This window comes from Camellia sinensis, unplaced genomic scaffold (assembly GCF_055761805.1).
Source record: "Camellia sinensis isolate YWXY unplaced genomic scaffold, ASM5576180v1 Unanchor1, whole genome shotgun sequence".
In the NCBI taxonomy this organism is placed as follows: Eukaryota; Viridiplantae; Streptophyta; class Magnoliopsida; order Ericales; family Theaceae; genus Camellia; species Camellia sinensis.
Genome location: NW_028128987.1, coordinates 16261328 through 16281354, shown reverse-complemented (window position 1 = coordinate 16281354; position 20027 = coordinate 16261328). Strand labels below are relative to the sequence as shown.

The 20027-nt window shown below is 39.2% G+C and overlaps 1 protein-coding gene and 1 pseudogene across 3 annotated transcripts in view; both read left to right on the top strand.

Annotated features, from left to right (window-relative positions):
• The window catches only part of LOC145788585 (uncharacterized), a 39969-nt gene extending 21156 nt beyond the window's left edge, over nt 1-18813 (top strand). For both annotated transcript variants that reach the window (XM_082910960.1, XM_082910961.1), the window contains exons 10-14: nt 704-789; nt 13257-13356; nt 14991-15052; nt 17335-17491; nt 18024-18813. In XM_082910960.1, coding sequence (XP_082767086.1) covers nt 704-789; nt 13257-13356; nt 14991-15052; nt 17335-17491; nt 18024-18197 — 579 coding nt within the window. In that variant the 3' untranslated portion in view covers nt 18198-18813. The remainder of the gene's footprint in view (nt 1-703; nt 790-13256; nt 13357-14990; nt 15053-17334; nt 17492-18023) is intronic.
• Nucleotides 9436-10837, top strand: LOC114291149 (xyloglucan endotransglucosylase protein 1 pseudogene; annotated as a pseudogene). The gene has a single exon (XR_014357638.1). The product of XR_014357638.1 is annotated as a xyloglucan endotransglucosylase protein 1 pseudogene (transcript).
• Nucleotides 18814-20027: the final 1214 nt, after the last annotated feature.

Here is a 20027-nt window from a genome sequence, read left to right as displayed (position 1 = left end):
AAGTTTTGGAAGTGCATTCATGCTTCCTTTCTAAGAAGCACGGACATAGACATAGACACAAATTTTCAAAAAAATGCAGGATATGACATGTGGGGGATACATGCAGGCATATAATTTTATATATTTATTATATGTCATTTATTTGAGTATTATATATTTATTCTATTTCAAATATTTGTTCTCATCAAATTGATTAACCTTGGGTATGCTACTTCGATGAAAATTAATTAAATAAATAAATGAGATAGTGTGCTCCTAGTGTGTCTGACTAAAAAAAAGAAACTGACTCTAGCATGTCTGGAGTGCATCCGCATGTGTCTGTGTTCAATGTGTCAACACTAGTACATGACCACCGGAGAGGTGCCTGTGCTTCATAGCTTCCTTACATCCCATCCCATGATAATTCTTTTTGTTTTGCATTCTCTTCATTCAAGCTTTATGATTAATTTCAGAACTCTGGTCCTTATGGATTGTATAGTATTATTTTGACTTAGTTCTGGTGGCCATAGAACTATAGTCTATATCTAGTTTATTATGCTTACTAGCAACTAATTAGTGAGAGGTATACCACAACCAAATAAAAGGCCTACAATGCTTTGAATGTTGATTTCTGGTATACTTCTATTTACATGGGGGTAAAATTAGTTCATGGAATTTAGAAATTGTTTTGGATATTTGATATGGTTCAAATGTTTGTCAACAGGATCTACTGCATTTTATCAATGAGAATCGTCATTCTGAAGTACACGAACCAGAAATGCGACATTTCAACATCTTAATGAGAGTGAGGTATGCTTCATATTTTTCTTGTAAAAATATTTACTGATTTATGTTAGCTTCTGTTGTCTATCTGTGGTTTTATTTCTAAGCCGTCAACGAATAACTTCCTTTCTAATTGCTTCAGTGATTTTGTTTGATGAACTAAGTAGCATGGTTCTATAGAGGAGCTGTGTTTGTGTTGGATGTTTGTTGGACACTGATACTTCTTAGACATACCAGTCACGTATCTGACCCTTCTTGAATTTGTCCATAATCTAAAATTTTTGGATGCTTGGCCAACACTTCTTGGATGGCCATCCAGCACATAATGGGAGCATTGCCCAACACTTCAAGAATAGGATGAAGACATCCCTAAATTTCCAATCTTGAAGGAAAAGTTTGATTTATGTATTTATCTATTGGTTTGTCCTACTTGTTTAGAATTTTGTAGTGTCTGCTTTTCCTTGTTGTATATGTATTTGTGTCCCGTATTGTATCTTCTCTGCTTAGATCTGAATATTTATAATGGCTTTGTAGACGGTGGCTCAGTTTTTAGAGCGTGGAAGTAGTAAAAGGCCTGCCCTTTGCGGAATCAGCCTCTCCACAAAATAGTGGGGGTTGTAAGGCTGCCTACCTCAACTAAACCCAGCTGCATTTAAGATTCTTGTGCACAATGTACAACCCATTATGTACTTGGTCTACCTTTAAGCTTTAGGTAGTAGTCCTTGGAACTTGTGATTTTGGGATCCCATAATTGAAAGATTAAAGCATCTGCATATGGATAGTAAGAGAATGTTGTAGGGTTTCTAGCTTGGAGTCTTGCTTGATTCATACTGCCACTTGATTTCTTTCTCTAGATGTTCGTCAAGTCATCCAAGGATGTGAATCTTGTTCCATACCAGCCGGTGCTGGCCGAATGTACCATTTTAACAAGAAACCAGTACAATAGACCATTTTAGCAAGAAATTGATACAATGGATTGCCAATTCTGTCTCAATTAATTTTCAGCCTGTACTGGACTATTTTGGATATGCAGGAAATTTTACGCACTTTCCAACAGGCAACAACAGTTATAGCAGTTGCAGGCTTGTAGCAGGGAAGAAAAACAGCATGGTAGAGAAGAGAAGTAGCAGCAGGAGGAGAAAGGGAGAAAAGCATTAGAAGTAGGGGAGAAAAGAGGGAAGAACATCAACAGTAGTAGTTGGGAAGTAAAAAGGTAACAACAGAGGAAAGAAGAAGAGACTGAGAGATGTAGAGAAGAATAAATAGAAACTGTTAAAATTGATGTATAAAGAGAAATAGAGAATTGTATTATTGATTGTTGTATGTTGTTGTATATATTACAAATGGTGAGTGGCTCATTATATAGGAGAGGGTGAGTGTAGTAGGTGAGGAGTAGGTGAGGAGTAGGTGGTGGTAGGTGATGGTAAATTGGTGGTAGGTGATGGTAAATTTTAACAGCCCCCCGCAAACTCAAGGAGGATAGAAACTAACCAACTTGAGTTTGGAGAGAGTAACAAAACAAGAAAATACATAAAAATAAAAGAGGATAGGAGACACTGTATGGTCGTGTCAGACCATTGGTGAAGACACTGGATGGTGGTGTCATAACGGTGTAGAGGACACTGGATGGCGGTGTCAGACCGATGTAGAAGACAGTTTATGGGGTCATGTCGGACCGTTGTAGTAGACAATGTTGTGACAGTTGTTGTGACAGTTTACAGAGTCTTGCTGGACCCTTGTAGAAACTAACCGGAATCAATGTCGGGACAGTTTACAGAGTCTTGTCGGACCCATGAAGGAGCTAACCGGAATCAATGTTGGGACAGTTTACAGAGTCTTGGCGGACCCATAAAGGAGTTAACCGGAATCAATGTCAGGACAGTTTACAGAGTCTTGTCGGACCCCTAAAAAGTCGCACCCTCAAAAGGTGTGCCCAATCTATCAAAAGGCGTGCCATCAAAAGGCGTGCCATCAAAAGGCGTGCCATAAAAAGGTGTGTCCAGGTTGGCGTCGAGCGCCGAGCGGCGCATGATGCGCGTGGCTGCCTTGGCTATTTAACCAAGGTTGATGCTGATGCTGAGGCTGAGGCAGACAAAAAACTTCTGAAAATCCTCTGAAAAAACTCTTCCTTTGCTGAGAGAGAAATTCTGTAATACTCTGTAACCAACCCGTCTCTGAAACACTCAGCAACATGGCCTCTTCTTCCCGTCCAGCTACCCAGAACATAGCCTCCTCGTCCCGTGGGCTGCTCACGCTCTTTCCAGAACTGAACGAGTCCACAAGAGAAATAACTGGTGCGGTGGCCAGTGAACCTCAACCAAACACCTCTGGTTTTGCTCCGTTGAACTTTCCGATGCGGTCGGTGGAGCAAAAAATGGCGGTGCAAACTGATATTGAGGCCAATCAGTATACTCTGAAGTCATGTGTGGAAACCATGACTGCGGTCACAAACTTGTCGCACCGGCTGCAGAGCAGGACAAATGAGGTACTCCCAGCTGGCTCTGCTCCAACGCATGTATAAGGATGCGCGAGCAGAGATAAGTGTGCTAAAGACAGAAAACAAGGAGCTGAAGCGGAAGGCCACCGTGATGTTACGTTTTGGAGGTCCGCCATATTCTGCAGTGGAGGAGCAGGGAGTAGTGATCATGCCCAGTGGAGTGGGAAATACGGAGGCAACACCGGCAAGGGCCGCCCAGGACGGAGGCAAGAAGAAAAGACCGGCGGCAGAGTAGGTCGGTGGGTGGCCGTCTGCAGAACAGAAAACAAATCTTTGAGTGTTTGTTTGTGGTTTTTTTTTTTTTGTTTTGTTTTGTTGTGTTTGTTTTTTTTTTTTTTTTGTTTTTTTGTTTTTCTTGTGTGTAAAAGTGTGATCGGATTTGATGGATAAGTTTGTGAAATTAAAACGAGTTAGGTTTTTTTTTTTTTTTTTTTGTGTTTTGTTTTGTTTTGTTTTTTTTTTGTTTGTTTTTTGTTTTTTTGGTTAAATCGTCCTTGTGCCGTGGGTAAGATATTATAATAATATATATATATATATATATATATATTAGTAGTGAGGGAATGATGAGGATAATGTGGTGTGGTGGGTGGAGGATGAATCATTTATTTTAAAAAGAGAGTTGATGGGAAGGAAAAGACAATGATTTTGAAAAAAAAAAAGAGAGAGTGGGAGTGGGGAACATGGACGGGAGGGTATGGGATAAAGAGAATAAAAAAGTAAAATAAATAAATAAAAGAAAAAGTGTGCTAATGGTGTGAAAGAGTGCTAGTGGTGGATTTGTGAAAAGTGACCTGCCTAATGAATGGTCTTTCTCTCTCTTCACATGGGTTGCCTCTCTCTTCACGGAACCAGATTCTCTCTATTAGCTGAGCATTGACATGGACAATTGCAGGCAATAGGTAGGCAAGTGTCTTTCCTGAACCTGTGTCAGCAAGTCCAACTAGATCACGGCCCTTTAAAGCCATTGGCCATCCTTGAGCTTGAATAGGTGTGGGTTCAGTAAAGCCAGCTTTTACAATTTCTTGAATGATGTGTAGAAATTTATGTATTATTGATTGATGAGTTTATGATTGATCTGATACATTGATGTGTTATATTACAAAGCAGAGTAGCTCATTATATAGGAGAGGGTTTGGGTAGTAGGTGAGGAGTAGGTGAGGGTAAATTGGTGGTAGGTGTAGTAGGTGTGGTAGTAGGTGGTGGTAGGTGTAGGTAAATTCTAACAGCCCCCCGCAAACTCAAGGAGGATAGAAACTAACCAACTTGAGTTTGGAGAGAGGAACAAAACAAGAAAATACATAAAAATAAAAAAAGATAGGAGACACTGTATGGTCGTGTCAGACCGTTGGTGAAGACACTGTATGGTGGTGTCATAACGTGGTAGAGGACACTGTATGGGGGTGTCATAACGTTGTAGAGGACAGTTTATGGGGTCATGTCGGACCGTTGTAGAAGACAGTTTATGGGGTCATGTCGGACCGTTGTAGAAGACAGTTTATGGGGTCATGTCGGACCGTTGTAGCAGACAATGCTGTGACAGTTGTTGGGACAGTTTACGGAGTCTTGCTGGACCCTTGTAGAAACTAACCGGAATCAATGTCGGGACAGTTTACAGAGTCTTGTCGGACCCATAAAGGAGCTAACCGGAATCAATGTCGGGACAGTTTATAGGGTCATGTCGGACCGTTGTAAAAGTTGCACCCTCAAAAGGTGTCCCCAATTTTTCAAAAGGCGTGCCATCAAAAAGCGTGCCCACTTTATCAAAAGATGTGCCATGAAAAGGCGTGCCAGTTTGTCGGGCGTCAAGAGGCGCGCGATGCGCGTGGCTGCCTCGGCTATAAGACAGAGGCTGAGGCTGAGGCAAAAACACCTGTGAGAGATATTCTGAGAGAGATTTCTAAGAGAGATTCTGTATAACACTCTGTTGCCTAGAAAATGGCTTCATCGTCTTCCCGCGGGCTGCTCACCCTCTTTCCCGACCTCAACGAGTCGAGAGAGGGAACTGGTGCGGTGGCACTGGAAACTCAACCAAGCGCCCCGGAGTTTGCTCCGTTGAACTTTCCGATGCGGTCGGTGGAGCAAAGAATGGCAGTGCAGTCGGATGTGGAGGCCAATCAGTATACTCTGAAGGCATGTGTGGAAAGCATGACGGCGGTCACAAACTTGTCGAACCGGCTGCAGAGTAGGACAAATGAGGTGCAGCATTTAAACTCCCAGCTGGCTCTGCTCCAACGCATGTATAAGGATGCGCGAGCAGAGATAAGCGTGCTAAGGGCAGAAAACAAGGAGCTGAAGCGGAAGGCCACCGTGATGTTCCGATTTAGAGGGCCGCCATATGCTGCAGTGGAGGAGCAGGGAGTAGTGCTCGGTGGCGTGGGAAATCCAGAGGCAACACCATCAAGGGCCGTCCAAGACGGAGGCAAGAAGAAGAGACCTGCAGCAGAGTAGAGAAGAAAAATCCCCCTGGGGATGTGGGTGTGCTGTTTGTGTTTGTTTGGTGGGTTTTTTTTTTTTTTTTTTTTTTTGGTGTAAAATTGTGATCGGGGTGGATCCCGGAGATGAATAAAATATGATGTGTTGTGCAAATTTGTAAGTTGTTTTTGTTTTTGTTTTTTTTTTTTTTTTTTTGTTTTTTGTTTTTTTTTTTGAAATAAAAAAATGTAATGAAAAATTATTTGAAAAAAAAAACTGGCTCACTGATCGTGGAAAAATGTGTAAAAGAAATAAAGAAAAAGAGGGAAGTGAGGTGGTGGACTAAGCACTGAGAGAATAAAAAAAAAAAAAAATTATATATATAATATAAAAAAAAAAAAACACTGGTGGAATAATATAATAAAAAAAGCACTGGTGGACTAAGCACTAAGCACTGGTGGAATAATATAATATAAAAATATATATATATATATATATATAAAATAAAGAAAGGTGAGGAGAGACATGCCCATGTGGGGCAATTGAGAATGATTATTATGTTATGGGCATATGGCGGAGGGATGAGGGAATCGGTCAGGAGAGTGCACTGGTGGAATTGGTCACAAAGCGCTGCTTTTAGAGTTCGGACCTCATTTTTTGCCATTCCCACACTAATACTACTTTCTGCCATTGCTCATCAGTTGGTAGTTGAAAACAAGAGTAATTCAGAACAACTTAGAAGATATAAACTCTTTCACAGAGCATGACCCAATTGAAACAATAGTCAAAGTGGAGAGAATAAATATTTTCCAGCAGAATAATCCTCAAGATCCAGACTTTGGCAGAGGAAAAGATGTGTCACGCGGAGGAGAAGAAAAGGGCTGCTGTGTATAAAGGAATGTGCTTACGTGAGTTCCGGTGGTGCTTCCGACGAAAAGGCTATATATATACAGAACAGAGTGAACGATATATACGTATAGAGAGTGAGAGAGAGAGAAACAGAGTCCTCTGCTTGTTCTGCAGTATAGCCAGGAGAGAGAGAGAGGGTGTACGCAGCGGTGGCGACCTGAAGAGGATGCTCTGTTGCGTGCGTATGTAAAACAGTGTGGACCAAGGGAGTGGAACCTTGTGTCATAGCGCATGAACACGCCTCTTGACAGAGACGCCAAATCCTGTTTGGAGATAGTGGGTGTGGGTGTGGGTGATGCTGGCCCGGTTGTGGAGTGGCAGTGGTGGTGGCTTGACAGTGTTGTTGAAGAATCTGCCATTGAAGAAGAAATTTTGGGTTTGTCCGGCGGACGGCCAAGGCGAGGCTGCCGTCCGCCGGTGAAGCGGAATCACTAAATTCTCAACCTTGCTTTGATACCATGCAGAAATTTATGTATTATTGATTGATGAGTTTATGATTGATCTGATACATTGATGTGTTATATTACAAAGCAGAGTAGCTCATTATATAGGAGAGGGTTTGGGTAGTAGGTGAGGGTAAATTGGTGGTAGGTGTAGTAGGTGGTGGTAGTAGGTGGTGGTAGGTGTAGGTAAATTCTAACATGATGTATTCTGGAAACCCAACGTCCCTGAAAGCCTTGACAGGCTTGGGCACATCCCGGCCTTCAACGGTGATTTCCCTTCGATGCCGATACTTCTCAGCTTCACTCTCCGACATTGCTGCCACAGCAGGCGACTCTGTGTAGAAATTCTTCTCGAACGGAGTCAACCCATCCAAATCCAACTTGCGCGGTGACTCTGAACCATCGTAGTCCTTCTTGCTCGACGATGAACGAGCTCCACCGTAACTCGAAACACCACCAAACCCTGAATCAGTTCGCCGGTCGCGGTAGGAGCCGGGGTCGGCGGAGCGGCTGTCGTAGCGGCTCATGGATTGGGATTAAAGGGCGCGGAAGGCGGTGAAGGCGATGGGTGAGGTCGGTGTGACGGCCGGTGATCAGAGTGAAGTGACTGCAGCGACGGGTTAAGGTCAACAGGGGTGGTAGATGAAGACGACCGAGATGGTGGTGTAGGGGAGGACAACAGTGAGAGGAGGGGCAGTGGTGGTGGACTTGAATAAATGTCAAGGTATGTGTAGAAAATTCTAGCGGATTAGGTTGAGGTCCGGCAGGCGGCCAAGGTGAGGTTGCCGCCCGCCGGTGATGCGAAAATACTAGGTTCTAAACCAGCTCTGATACCATGTTAAAATTGATGTATAAAGAGAAATAGAGAATTGTATTATTGATTGTTGTATGTTGTTGTATATATTACAAATGGTGAGTGGCTCATTATATAGGAGAGGGTGAGTGTAGTAGGTGAGGAGTAGGTGGTGGTAGGTGATGGTAAATTGGTGGTAGGTGATGGTAAATTTTAACAGAAACTGAGAGAGAAAGAGAGCTTTTATTCGTTTTCGAAGTGTAATTTCGTTTTACATCAATAAGGCCTATTTATAGGCTTAATGAGACTACTAAAACACGTAGATATCCTCTAAAACTAAGGCTATCTAACATAGTAAGTTAATAGTACTAAAATTCTATGATTCAATCTTCTAAAAGTCTGATTAAAATCAAAATACAACTAGATTAAATCAAAGACTCCTAAAAGACGAATCCCTTAATATTTACCAACTTCTTGTGGGCCTCACATATTCTTGACTGCATCATTACCCCTGATATTAACATTTTTCGTGGGCATTATTTTGGTGGGTTTGGCAAAAGAAAGCCAACATCATTTTCTGTGCTGCATGCTTGCTTTGATCAGTGTCTTCACCAATGGTCTGACACGACCATACAGTGTCACCTATCCTCTTTTATTTTTATGTATTTTCTTGTTTTGTAACTCTCTCCAAACTCAAGTTGGCTAGTTCCTAAGAAGCATGGACACGGACACGTGACACGACACGAATACGACACGGACACGCCGACACGTTAATTTTAAAAAAATGCAGGACACGACACGTGGAGGACACGCATGAAATATATAATTTTATATATTTATTATATATTATATATATGAATATATCATTCAAAGATAATAAAAAATGCAATATAGCACTATTTCCTATAAATTTATATGGTTTTTGTTTTATTATTGTATCTTAAGTTGTTTTGTTCAAACTTATAATTAGTTTCACATATGTATAATCAATAGACACATGTGTTTAAACAATTGACACGTGTGTCCTCCAAGTGTCCAAAGAGTGTCCGGGTCTTTAAAAATATTTAAAAAATAGGACACGTTTTGAAGAGTATCGGACACGTGTCCTAAGAGTGTCCAAAGAGTGTCGGTGTCCGACACGGACACGACACGGATACGTCACCTTCTTAGAAGTGTCCGTGCTTCTTAGGCTAGTTCCTATCCCCCTTGAGTTTGCGGGGGGCTGTTAAAACCTATCACCTACTTCACCCACTTAAACCTACTCCACTAAACCTAACCCACTACACCACTACCACCTCACCTACTCCACTAAACCTAACCCACTACACCACTACCACCTCCACTTCACCTACTCCTTACCTACTACACACTCACCCTCTAACCCACTACACCACTACCACCTCCACTTCACCTACTCCTTACCTACTACACACTCACCCTCTTCTATATATAGGAATCATGAATCATTGTAATAAATAGATCAATAACAAATCAATCATAATACATACAATTTATTCTCTCTCTATCAATTTATTTTTACATGGTATCAGAGCTATAAGATTTAGGCCTATATTTCTTTCTCACCGGCGGGCAGCCGGCCGGCAACTTTGCCTTCGCTGCCCGCTGGAATTTTCTACACATAGCTTCGAGTTCTTCGCCATCAACGGCGGCGGAAACAGGCGTATGAGGCCGCACCACCACCAGAACCACCTTTACTCAATTCAAAAATCTCTCTTGTTCTCTCTCTTACCTTCTAAAATGGTCTTTCCATTTAAACTCTTGTTGGGTAGTCTAACATGGGGTGATCAAAGGGCAAAGATATTCAGTGGAGGTCAGCTTCTGTCTCTGTCTCTAGACAAGACCTCTGGCTCTGGATTTATATCAAAGAAAGAGTATCTGTTTGGGAGAATTGATATGCAGCTCAAACTTGTTGCAGGCAACTCTGCTGGCACTGTTACTGCCTACTACTTGTCTTCTCAAGGGCCAACACATGATGAGATTGACTTTGAGTTTTTGGGAAACCTTAGTGGTGACCCTTACATTGTTCATACTAATGTGTTCACTCAAGGGAAAGGAAATAGAGAGCAACAGTTCTATCTCTGGTTTGACCCTACCAGAAATTTTCACACCTACTCCATTGTCTGGACCTCCCAGCAAATCATTTTCTTGGTGGATAACACTCCCATAAGGGTATTCAAGAATGGTGAATCAATTGGTGTCCCTTTCCCTAAAAACCAACCCATGAAGATCTACTCTAGCCTCTGGAATGCTGATGACTGGGCCACGAGAGGCGGGCTAGTGAAAGCTGACTGGACAAAAGCACCATTCACAGCATACTACCGCGGCTTCAATGTCCAAACCTGTACTGGTTCATGCACTTCTTCGGTCTCAGGCAGGACATGGCAGAACCAGGAACTTGATGCATACAGTCGAAGGCGATTAAGATGGGTTCAAAAGAATTTCATGATTTCCAACTACTGTTGGACTGTCATCGACATTGACATCGATCAGTGGTGCCACAGGACGAACCACCACCTACAGCCTCATCTCCGAATCTCTCTCTCTCTCTCTCATATTTCCACTTTCAAACCCACATTCTTTTTTTTAATAAACCCAACACCCTCTCTCTCCACCTTATCACATGGGCTTGTCCCCTCTCTCTCCTCCGTTTGATTTCAAAATCACTTATTTTTATTTATTTTCTCTAAATCACTTTTAATCTCTTTCAAATACCCACTCTATAATAATATATCTTTTGCAGAGGCACTACCCCCAACTTTATTTTGAAACATCCATCATCCACCTCACACCGATCTTTCTCAAATCACCCATCCAAAAATATTTTTTTATCTATTTTTTATTTTATTTTATTTTTATTATTAAACAAAACAACAACACAAAATAACACCACCAAAAAAAAAAAAAAAAAAAAAAAACATTCCACAAACTTGTCATTTCTTCATGCCAGGGATCAACCCCGATCAGAATTTTACACCAAAAAAAAAAAAAAAAAAAAAAAAAAAAAAAAAACAACAACAACAACAACAAAAAAACAAAACAACCACATCCACAGGCGGGATTTTTCTTCTCTACTCTGCCGCCGGTCTCTTCTTCTTGCCTCCGTCCTGGGCGGTCCTTGACGGTGTTGCCTCCGTGTTTCCCACTCCACTGGGCACGATCACAACTCCCTGCTCCTCCACTACAGCATATGGCGGACCTCCAAATCGGAACATAACGGTGGCCTTCCGCTCCAGCTCCTTATTTTCCGCCTTTAGCACACTTATCTCTGCTCACGCATCCTTATACATGCGTTGGAGCAGAGCCAGTTGGGCGTTTAACTGCTGCACCTCATTTGTCCTACTCTGCAGCCGGTGCGACAAGTTTGTGACCGCAGTCATAGTTTCAACACAGGACTTCAATGTATACTGATTAGCTTCAATATCCGTTTGCACTGCCATTTTTTGCTCCACCGACCGCATCGGAAAGTTCAACGGAGCAAAACCAGATGTGTTTGGTTGAGGTTCACAGGCCACCGCACCAGTTATCTCTCTTGTTGACTCGTTGAGGTCGGGAAAGAGAGTGAGCAGACCACGGGAAGAAGAGGCTATGTTCTGGGTAGCTGAACGGGAAGAAGAAGCCATGTTTTTGGGTTGCTGAGTGTTTCAGAGAAGGGTTGGTTACAGAATGTTACAGAGAACGAAGAGGTTTCAACTAGAGAACGAAGAGGTTTCAACTGGTTTGTTATGCTTCCAAGCCTCAGACTTCGCTTTGGTTTATAAAGACAGAGACGGCGAGGCCGACACGCGCTCTGTCAATCACGTGCATCGCCGCGTGTCAGGCGCCCCTTTTGATGGCTCGACGCTTTCTGTCGGGCATGTCTTTTGATGAAGTGGGCGCGCCTTTTGATGGCACGCCTTTTGATGGCACGCCTTTTTATGGATTGGGCACGCATTTTGATGGCACATCTTTTTATGGATTGGGCACGCCTTTTGATGGCACGCCTTTTGAAAGATTGGGCACACCTTTTGAGGGTGCGACTTTTTAGGGGTCCGACAAGACTCTGTAAACTGTCCCGACATTGATTCCGGTTAGCTCCTTCAAGGGTCCGACAAGACTCTGTAAACTGTCCCGACATTGATTCCGGTTAGCTCCTTCAAGGGTCCGACAAGACTCTGTAAACTGTCCCGACATTGATTCCGGTTAGCTCCTTCATGGGTCCGACAAGACTCAGTAAACTGTCCCGACATTGATTCCGGTTAGCTCCTTCATAGGTCCGACAAGACTCTGTAAACTGTCCCGACATTGATTCCGGTTAGTTTCTACAAGGGTCCAGCAAGACTCCGTAAACTGTCACAACAACTGTCACAACATTGTCTGCGACAACGGTCCGACATGACCCCATAAACTGTCTTCTACATCGGTCTGACACCGCCATCCAGTGTCCTCTACACCGTTATGACACCACCATACAGTGTCCTCTACAACGTTATGACACCCCCATACAGTGTCCTCTACAACGTTATGACACCACCATCCAGTGTCTTCACCAATGGTCTGACACGACCATACAGTGTCACCTATCCTCTTTTATTTTTATGTATTTTCTTGTTTTGTAACTCTGTCCAAACTCAAGTTGGCTAGTTCCTATCCCCCTTGATTTTGCGGGGGGCTGTTAAAACCTATCACCTACTTCACCCACTTAAACCTACTCCACTAAACCTAACCCACTACACCACTATCACCTCACCTACTCCACTAAACCTAACTCACTACACCACTACCACCTCCACTTCACCTACTCCTTACCTACTACACACTCACCCTCTAACCCACTACACCACTACCACCTCCACTTCACCTACTCCTTACCTACTACACACTCACCCTCTTCTATATATAGGAATCATGAATCATTGTAATAAATAGATCAATAACAAATCAATCATAATACATACAATTTATTCTCTCTCTATCAATTTATTTTTACAGTGACGTTTGGTTGAAAAGAAATATTAGGACCAACCTTTGAGGATAAGTAGTCATGACGGAAGGATCTTTTGGGTCTGGTTCATTTTTTGACTTCTCCATTGGCCACGGTTTCCATTGGAGTTATGGGGGGTGGCTTTGAGTTTTGTTATCACAGATAGCACAGTGAATGGTTCCTCTGACATCTTAATTTGCACATCTATTGGATGGACCTCTAGGAGGGAAATTTGAACTTGATTTTGACAAGATTGCTACGTGAAATCAAGATAAACTTGCTGTTCGAGAGGGAGATGTGTAAAGCTTACATTGATTTACAATTATTCTTCTGCCTCCTGTCTGAATTCCAAATGTGTGTGATGTTTTAAGTTAAGAGCTTCCGAATTAAATCTGAGAATAGTTCTACTGAAATGTATGTTGAGCTGACAATGACATCATGTTACTCTTCTTATTTCAGGCACCAGGTTAATCATTTTGTATCTACATTGCAGCAGTATGTTCAATCACAGTTATCCCATGTATCCTGGTGCAGGTTTCTTGACTGCCTTAAGCATAAGGTTTGAGGCAACGTGTATCCTGATTTCTCTCTAATTTTCTACTTTTAGTTTCATCCATTACATGCTAGACTGGATATTGAGTCTATGTTTTATGTTTTGAAGTGTTTGGGTTTGTTTCAATCTAAGAAGCATGGACATGGACATGGACATTTTGCAACAAATTAGGATAAAGACACAATGAGGATACAACACAATTTATTTATTTATTTATATATTTTTATTTGCTATGTATAAAAAGGGCGTACCCAGTGCACGAAACTCCCGCTTAAGCGGAGTTTGGGTAAGGGTTGATGTACGCAGCCTCACTCCCCGCAAGCGGAGAGGCTGTTTCTGCGACTCAAATCCGTGACCACCAGGTCACCCAGGGGTAGCTTTATTGCTACGCTAGGCCTGCCCTTCATTTTTATTTGCTATGTATATGAATATAAATTTAGATTTTGGAGATATAAGAGGCAACAATGTATATGTGGGTGGGCGTATTTTTGTTTTTCCACTTTCCCCCCTTTGTTTGCATATATTCAACTTTAACTCCAAATCAATTTTCTAAAAATTATATATATATATATATATATATATATATAAAAACTCATAAAGACGTCCCTATGCGTGTCCAAACACAGGATATGCATGTCTGTGAAGTATCTTGTAAAAAAAAATAAAAAATTGCCCATGCATGTACCTGTGTGTCTATATTTGATACGTGTCAGACATGGACAAGGTATCCATTTTGAAGTGTCCATGTTTTCTAGGTGATGACTCAACCATGGCCTCTTCCTCTAGAAGGGGTAGGTTAAGTTGATGATTTTGAGGCTACTTAACAACAGTCAAGGCAACTATTTGCCGTGCCAGCACGTTAAATTGATTCTCAAACAGTTGAAATCATTCCTCAAGTCATGCAATTCATGTAGCTATAGGGCGTTCATAGTAGTCTTTAATAGCAGCAGCCCAGCCACCACTTCCTCCAAGTGCCATGATCAGGACTCGTGCAAACTCAGATACCAACTGATGTAGAAAAAGCGTGTAGAAGCAGAATTTGAGCTATAAGATAACAGCTTTTTATAATTCTGTTAATTTTAAGAACACCCATAATGTAGAGCAAAAAAGAAGAGAAACTTTGTAAAATTTTATTAACCTCCAAAACTTTGATTATACCCTAGTCTTGTAAGGCTATTTATGAAAGAAAATCCTAATCCTAGTAATCCTTGGAGTGATTAAAAGGAAAAAAAAGAAAAAGCAAATAAAACCAATCCTAAAATGTTAGATTTTGGCTTGACAATAGCCTTGAAGAAAGCAACACAAAAATAATAGAAGTATGCAAAATCATAAAAGTGCCCAAAACATAGTTGCATCATTGATTATGTATCTTCTTTTTCTACTCTATATTTTGGGGTACCCTTAAAAGTCATAACCAACAGAATTATGGAAACATGATCTTGCTGTGTGAGTTTTGCTTCTACATACTTTCTTGCATCAACTTGTCACTTTGTTTATCTGATATTGTTGAAGCTATTAATACTGATGGATTTGCTATAATCATGTGTCCATAGAAAGATGACATACATCTAATTTCAGAATTGTTGCTTTGTTGCATGACACCCTTTCACATTTTCTATTTTGACCCTTGGCTTTTGTAGGTGAAAGATATGATGGATCTCAAGTCTGTGCACATGGCATATCTAACTGATTCCCTGCACATGTAAGTTTTTGTTTTTCTATTTCTTGAAGTTCAAGAAGTTATTTTTTGGACCTTTTGTTTGTTTGTTTGTTTTATATGTTTTTGTTTTTGTTTCTATTTTATTATTTTTGGGTTTGTGAGTTAATGTTGTAATATTTACCCTTTTGTAGCAACATCTCTTTTTTATCCTCTCTTTCTCTCTCTCCCGTGCACACACACAAAAGCACAGGAAAGTCGGAAGAAATTGAGAACTGATAGTTGTCTTTCAGATCCCTGAATTTAATCCTTGCTACTGAATTCATAGTCAGACAGAAGTCTGAAAATTATAACTAATAGAGATTGCAGAAGACAGAAGTAAGGGCAGTAGAGAGAATAATCTCTGACATAAATATTATTATCTAACACAGATTACAATACATTAGCTGTACACCAACTTATATAGACCTAATCGTAGGATATAGTTGGCGGTACATTACATGTTTACCACCTCAAATTACATTTAATATTTCCTAGTTCCATTGACATGCAGTCAAAATTTATCATCCAGCACAAGTTTGAGATCACCAATTCTCACCTTGTGATCACAATCTTAGTTATTAGAATCATATGATTCAATTCGATTCGATTTAGTGGGTAATCAACATGAACAGGTTGATGAATAGCAAATAGCTGCAAATCGTGGGTGAATATGAGTGAACTGTGAATCGATCAATTCACTGAAATCGATTTTTTGCCCTTTTTTTTTTTTGTTTTTTTAATTATTGGAAAAGGAAAAGGGTTCACACTACCTTTTTAAGGTTTACTTTCTTTCTTTGTATTTACTCTCAAAGATTCAAACCCTGGGGGAACAAAAAAAAAAAAGAACCTTCTCTCTCTACAAATTCTAGGCTAACATATTCAACTTCATCGAAGTGTTTGCAATTATAAAAAGAATCTTTTTAAGGAGGTAGGTGAGATTTTTGAAAATGTCTGGAGATTTGGGTTTCCTCACCTCACTTTGATGTGAGAATTCTATTACTTTAGTTGTAAAGAGTTTAAAACATCATTGCTGAGTTATTGTTACTTGGAAATTGGGAGTTTGTCTTTGTTTACTCTCCTCATTTAGAATGGTTGATAAGAAATATTTAAAAGGGAAAAGGTAAGGCTGTGATCTTACATGAGAACTCATGTTAATTTCTTACCTATTAAACCGTGTAATCATCATTTAAAACAACATTTTCATTGATTGAAGTCTAAATATTTTTTATTTGTAAGATATATTTAACAATTTAAGTGTATAGAATATAGATATAATTTTTATGCAATTTAGAAAAAGTGACCAAATCTTTACGATTTACGATTCGATTTGCAATTCATCTTGATTCATGATTCCTAATGATCACAATCACTCTTGGTAGTGATTAACTAACCATTTTCCAAGTATTCATCGTATTTCTGAGGTTGATACCAATCAACTTTTTGCAGAGGAGATGAATCTCTGCTAAAGAATATATCCTCCAAATTCATTTCAAGATGTTGAATGACATCCCTGATCTTCCATGGGATCATAACTACAACTTATTGTTGCTGTGATCTTTCCTCAATCTTTCATTTATGTGCTGCACTTAATTTTTTTATAATGCAATATAGGGAACTCAGTAGGATTGAACTTGCTCTGATACCACTGAATGCAATCCAAAACTATAAACACATGTTGGAGCTGCAAGAAAACAAGCCCTAGGGACTGTAATGAACCCTAGAAGGGTAGTAGAGAGAATAATCTCTAAAATCGATATTTTAATTCAACAAAGGTTGCCATACATTAGCTGCACACCGACTTATGCAGATCTAATTGCATGCTTACCACCTTAAACAAATATATTTAATCCTTCCTATTTCCAAGGTGACAACAATAGAAATCTTAAACACTGAACAAGGAAAAGGGGATTTCTTTGGAATAAATGAATAATTTAAAGAGGGGAGGAGAGGATTAAAACAAGGGAAATTCTAGTAGAACATAAATGATTTCATGATTGGCTTTATAGAAAAGATATGGTTGTGGGATGGCAAAATAAGATTGTGCATCCAACCAAAATAGTTATGGTTAGCATAGTTGTTAACTTCTTGTTTTCATCATTATCATCGTTAATAGATGTAGTACCATTTAATTTTTATATAAATTCTTTATGATGTTTTTGTGATTATCCAAAGATACGTCTTCTACAGCTACTCTCAAAATTTCTATTTTTTTTTTAGTACTACTATCTTGTTTGTTGTTCGTTGGTGTCATGATTTGAAGTTGATTGTTAACATTTCCTCTTCAGATGTTTCTTGTCTGATGAGCTGCAGTCCATAGCCAGCATTATCGAAAACATTTTGCAGTGTGCACTAGAGTTCAGGGCTTGTCTGATAGGATCCATGTATGATGCTGGACTTGATGGAAATTTTTCAGATAAACTCTCTCGGATCAACATTTCCCAGGTGGGTCTCATGTCTTGATTTCTTACTTACAATTTTTAATTTTTATTTTTTTGCTTTAATAAATTTAGTATATTACTTTGGTTTGTGGAGACATACGCAGGGGTATTCTGGCATAATAATTATGAGATCTTCAATTTTGAAACTGCTCATAATCTAGAATGGGTTTCCCACAGTTGGCATTTTGAATGTAATTGTAGTGCTTTCAAATTTGTACTTTGCTTCCAATTGTACTTCCCTTTGTCAAACATGGCCCTAAGATATTGAAATATAACTTTCTTATGTACTATAAAAGGTAAAATTATTAGGAAAAATTCAGATCCAGCCTCCGCCCAAGATAGAGCAGTGTTGATATTCTGTAAGCATTGGATATTGAAACTTCTTCACATGTATCATCTATTCATGTTCAAATTAATTGTAGAATTTTGTATTTGATAGCTTCAATTGATTATGGTTTTATTTGGTTTGGTTTGTAGAGTACAAACAGAGGCAGAAAGTAACCAAACTCTAACCCCTAATTGTTGATGACTTGCAGGTGCTTGCCATAAAGCGAACGTTTGATAAAAATCTCAAAGAGCTGCATTTGTGTTATCTCAAGACACCAAAACACAGGGAGTTTGCTCTTTCGCATTTCTGGAGTTATCTCAATTTTAATGAGTACTACTCAGATGTTAGTAACGAAACAAGTCACTACGCTTTTTCAGTCTAATGTTGTGTTCCACTCTGGTGATGATGAGCAGTTAAATGGGGTCAAGACTCCATTGATGAATCTCACAATCTTCAATTTAGAGTCTCAAATTATGATTTGATCTCAACTGTTGCATCTAAATCACTTCACATCAAAACATTCACAATTCACACTCTATTCGCTTGATCACTATGCCCCTTTTGAGTAATGAAGCTATTGATAAATGGAGATTGGAGCGTGGGACTTTATGGAGGCTATTGGGTCTATGGTGTGTAATGATGTCAAGGGTGTTTGGAGCAATGATCAAGCATGTTGAAGTTTGTGGTGGGCTAAATTCTACGTGTACTTGGGTTAGAGGTTGTAATTGTTATTATTTGAGCCTTGTAACCATACGACTAAATAGAAATTTGTTTTTGGGTGTTCGGATTGTGAATCTTGCCCTATATAAGTGGCCTTCTATATGATTTTCATGTCAAATGTGTCTCATAGTCTAGAAAGCTCTTTTCTTTTCTCTTCTTTTTTATTGAGATTTCTAGAATTGATTGTTTAATCTCCTAATTGATTGATGGATAAATTGATTTGTGATTGGTTATTTGTTGAGCAATTGTTTAAATTCAGTAAAATTCTTCACTTCACCAAATTTTAATTTGGCATTGATTTTGAGAATTTGGTCATTTTTAAATTGGCTTTTGATTTCATATGTTCTGGGTTATTGTTCAAAGATAATACGTTCTGGGTTAGCAGAAGGTAAATGAGCTGTGGGATATTTGGGGTGGGTTTGTGATATCCAAACTCATGAAAGAAAGCTCTTGACATGGATTTGGCTTCTCTAATATGGATCAATGGTCAAACCAAATGTTTAATGTTGTGTTTGAGTCATAAATTTGAATAGAAATTTAAAAAATGAAAAGTAAAAAGATTGTGTTTGAGTCATAAATTTGAATAGAAATTTAAAAAATGAAAAGCAAAGAGAGAGATGAAGAAAAATTTTAGTTTATATTTTATTTACATTTCACTGACTTTTTTTTCTTTTTCCTTTTTCTTCTTTTCTAAATTTTTACTTAAATTCATAATTCAAAATACAATCCTAATTTAAATAAAAAACCACCTAAAGAGTTGAAAGTTGCCCATCCACAACCTTTCTCATTATGATGATGAGGCTATGTGAAAGGATACAAAGGAGGGAAATGTTAGGAATTTATAATTTTAGACTCATAAATTTACTCACAATTGTGTGACGAGGGAGTTAGACTTATATAGTTTAGTATGTAACAAATCAAAAGTTGATATGTGAATCAAATTGGAGAAGTTTTTCTTAGGGACCTCAAGCATTTTCTTTTTTTATGCCATTAAAATTTATAAATGAAAAAAAAATGTTAGAGATCCACAATGTACATCATATCATATACCACATCAATAGAGGTCAAATTGTGAAAACCTTTTTAAGGTCTCCATTATTTTCTTATCCAAAAAAGAAAAAAAAAAAAATTGGGTACCATATCCCAAAATCTCTTTTATCTCCCTAAATTACCTTCATTCTCATAAACTATCAGTTGCATCTATTTCTTCTCTAAACTTTTAAATGCCAACTATTTATTAACACTCTGTTTATTTTGGTGGAAAATAATTTTTAGAAAACATTTTTTTATGTTTTTGAATGTTTGGTACAATAAAAAATAGAAGTCAACTAAAAATATTTTCTATAGTCAATGGAAAGCAAGCTTATTTTGGCATAAAATATTTTTTATTTTTAAAAAGCAAAAAATATTTGTTGGACTAAAATTCTACCAATGTCACCATACCACCACCACCACCACCACTATCAACTCCACCACATCACCATGGGCACTG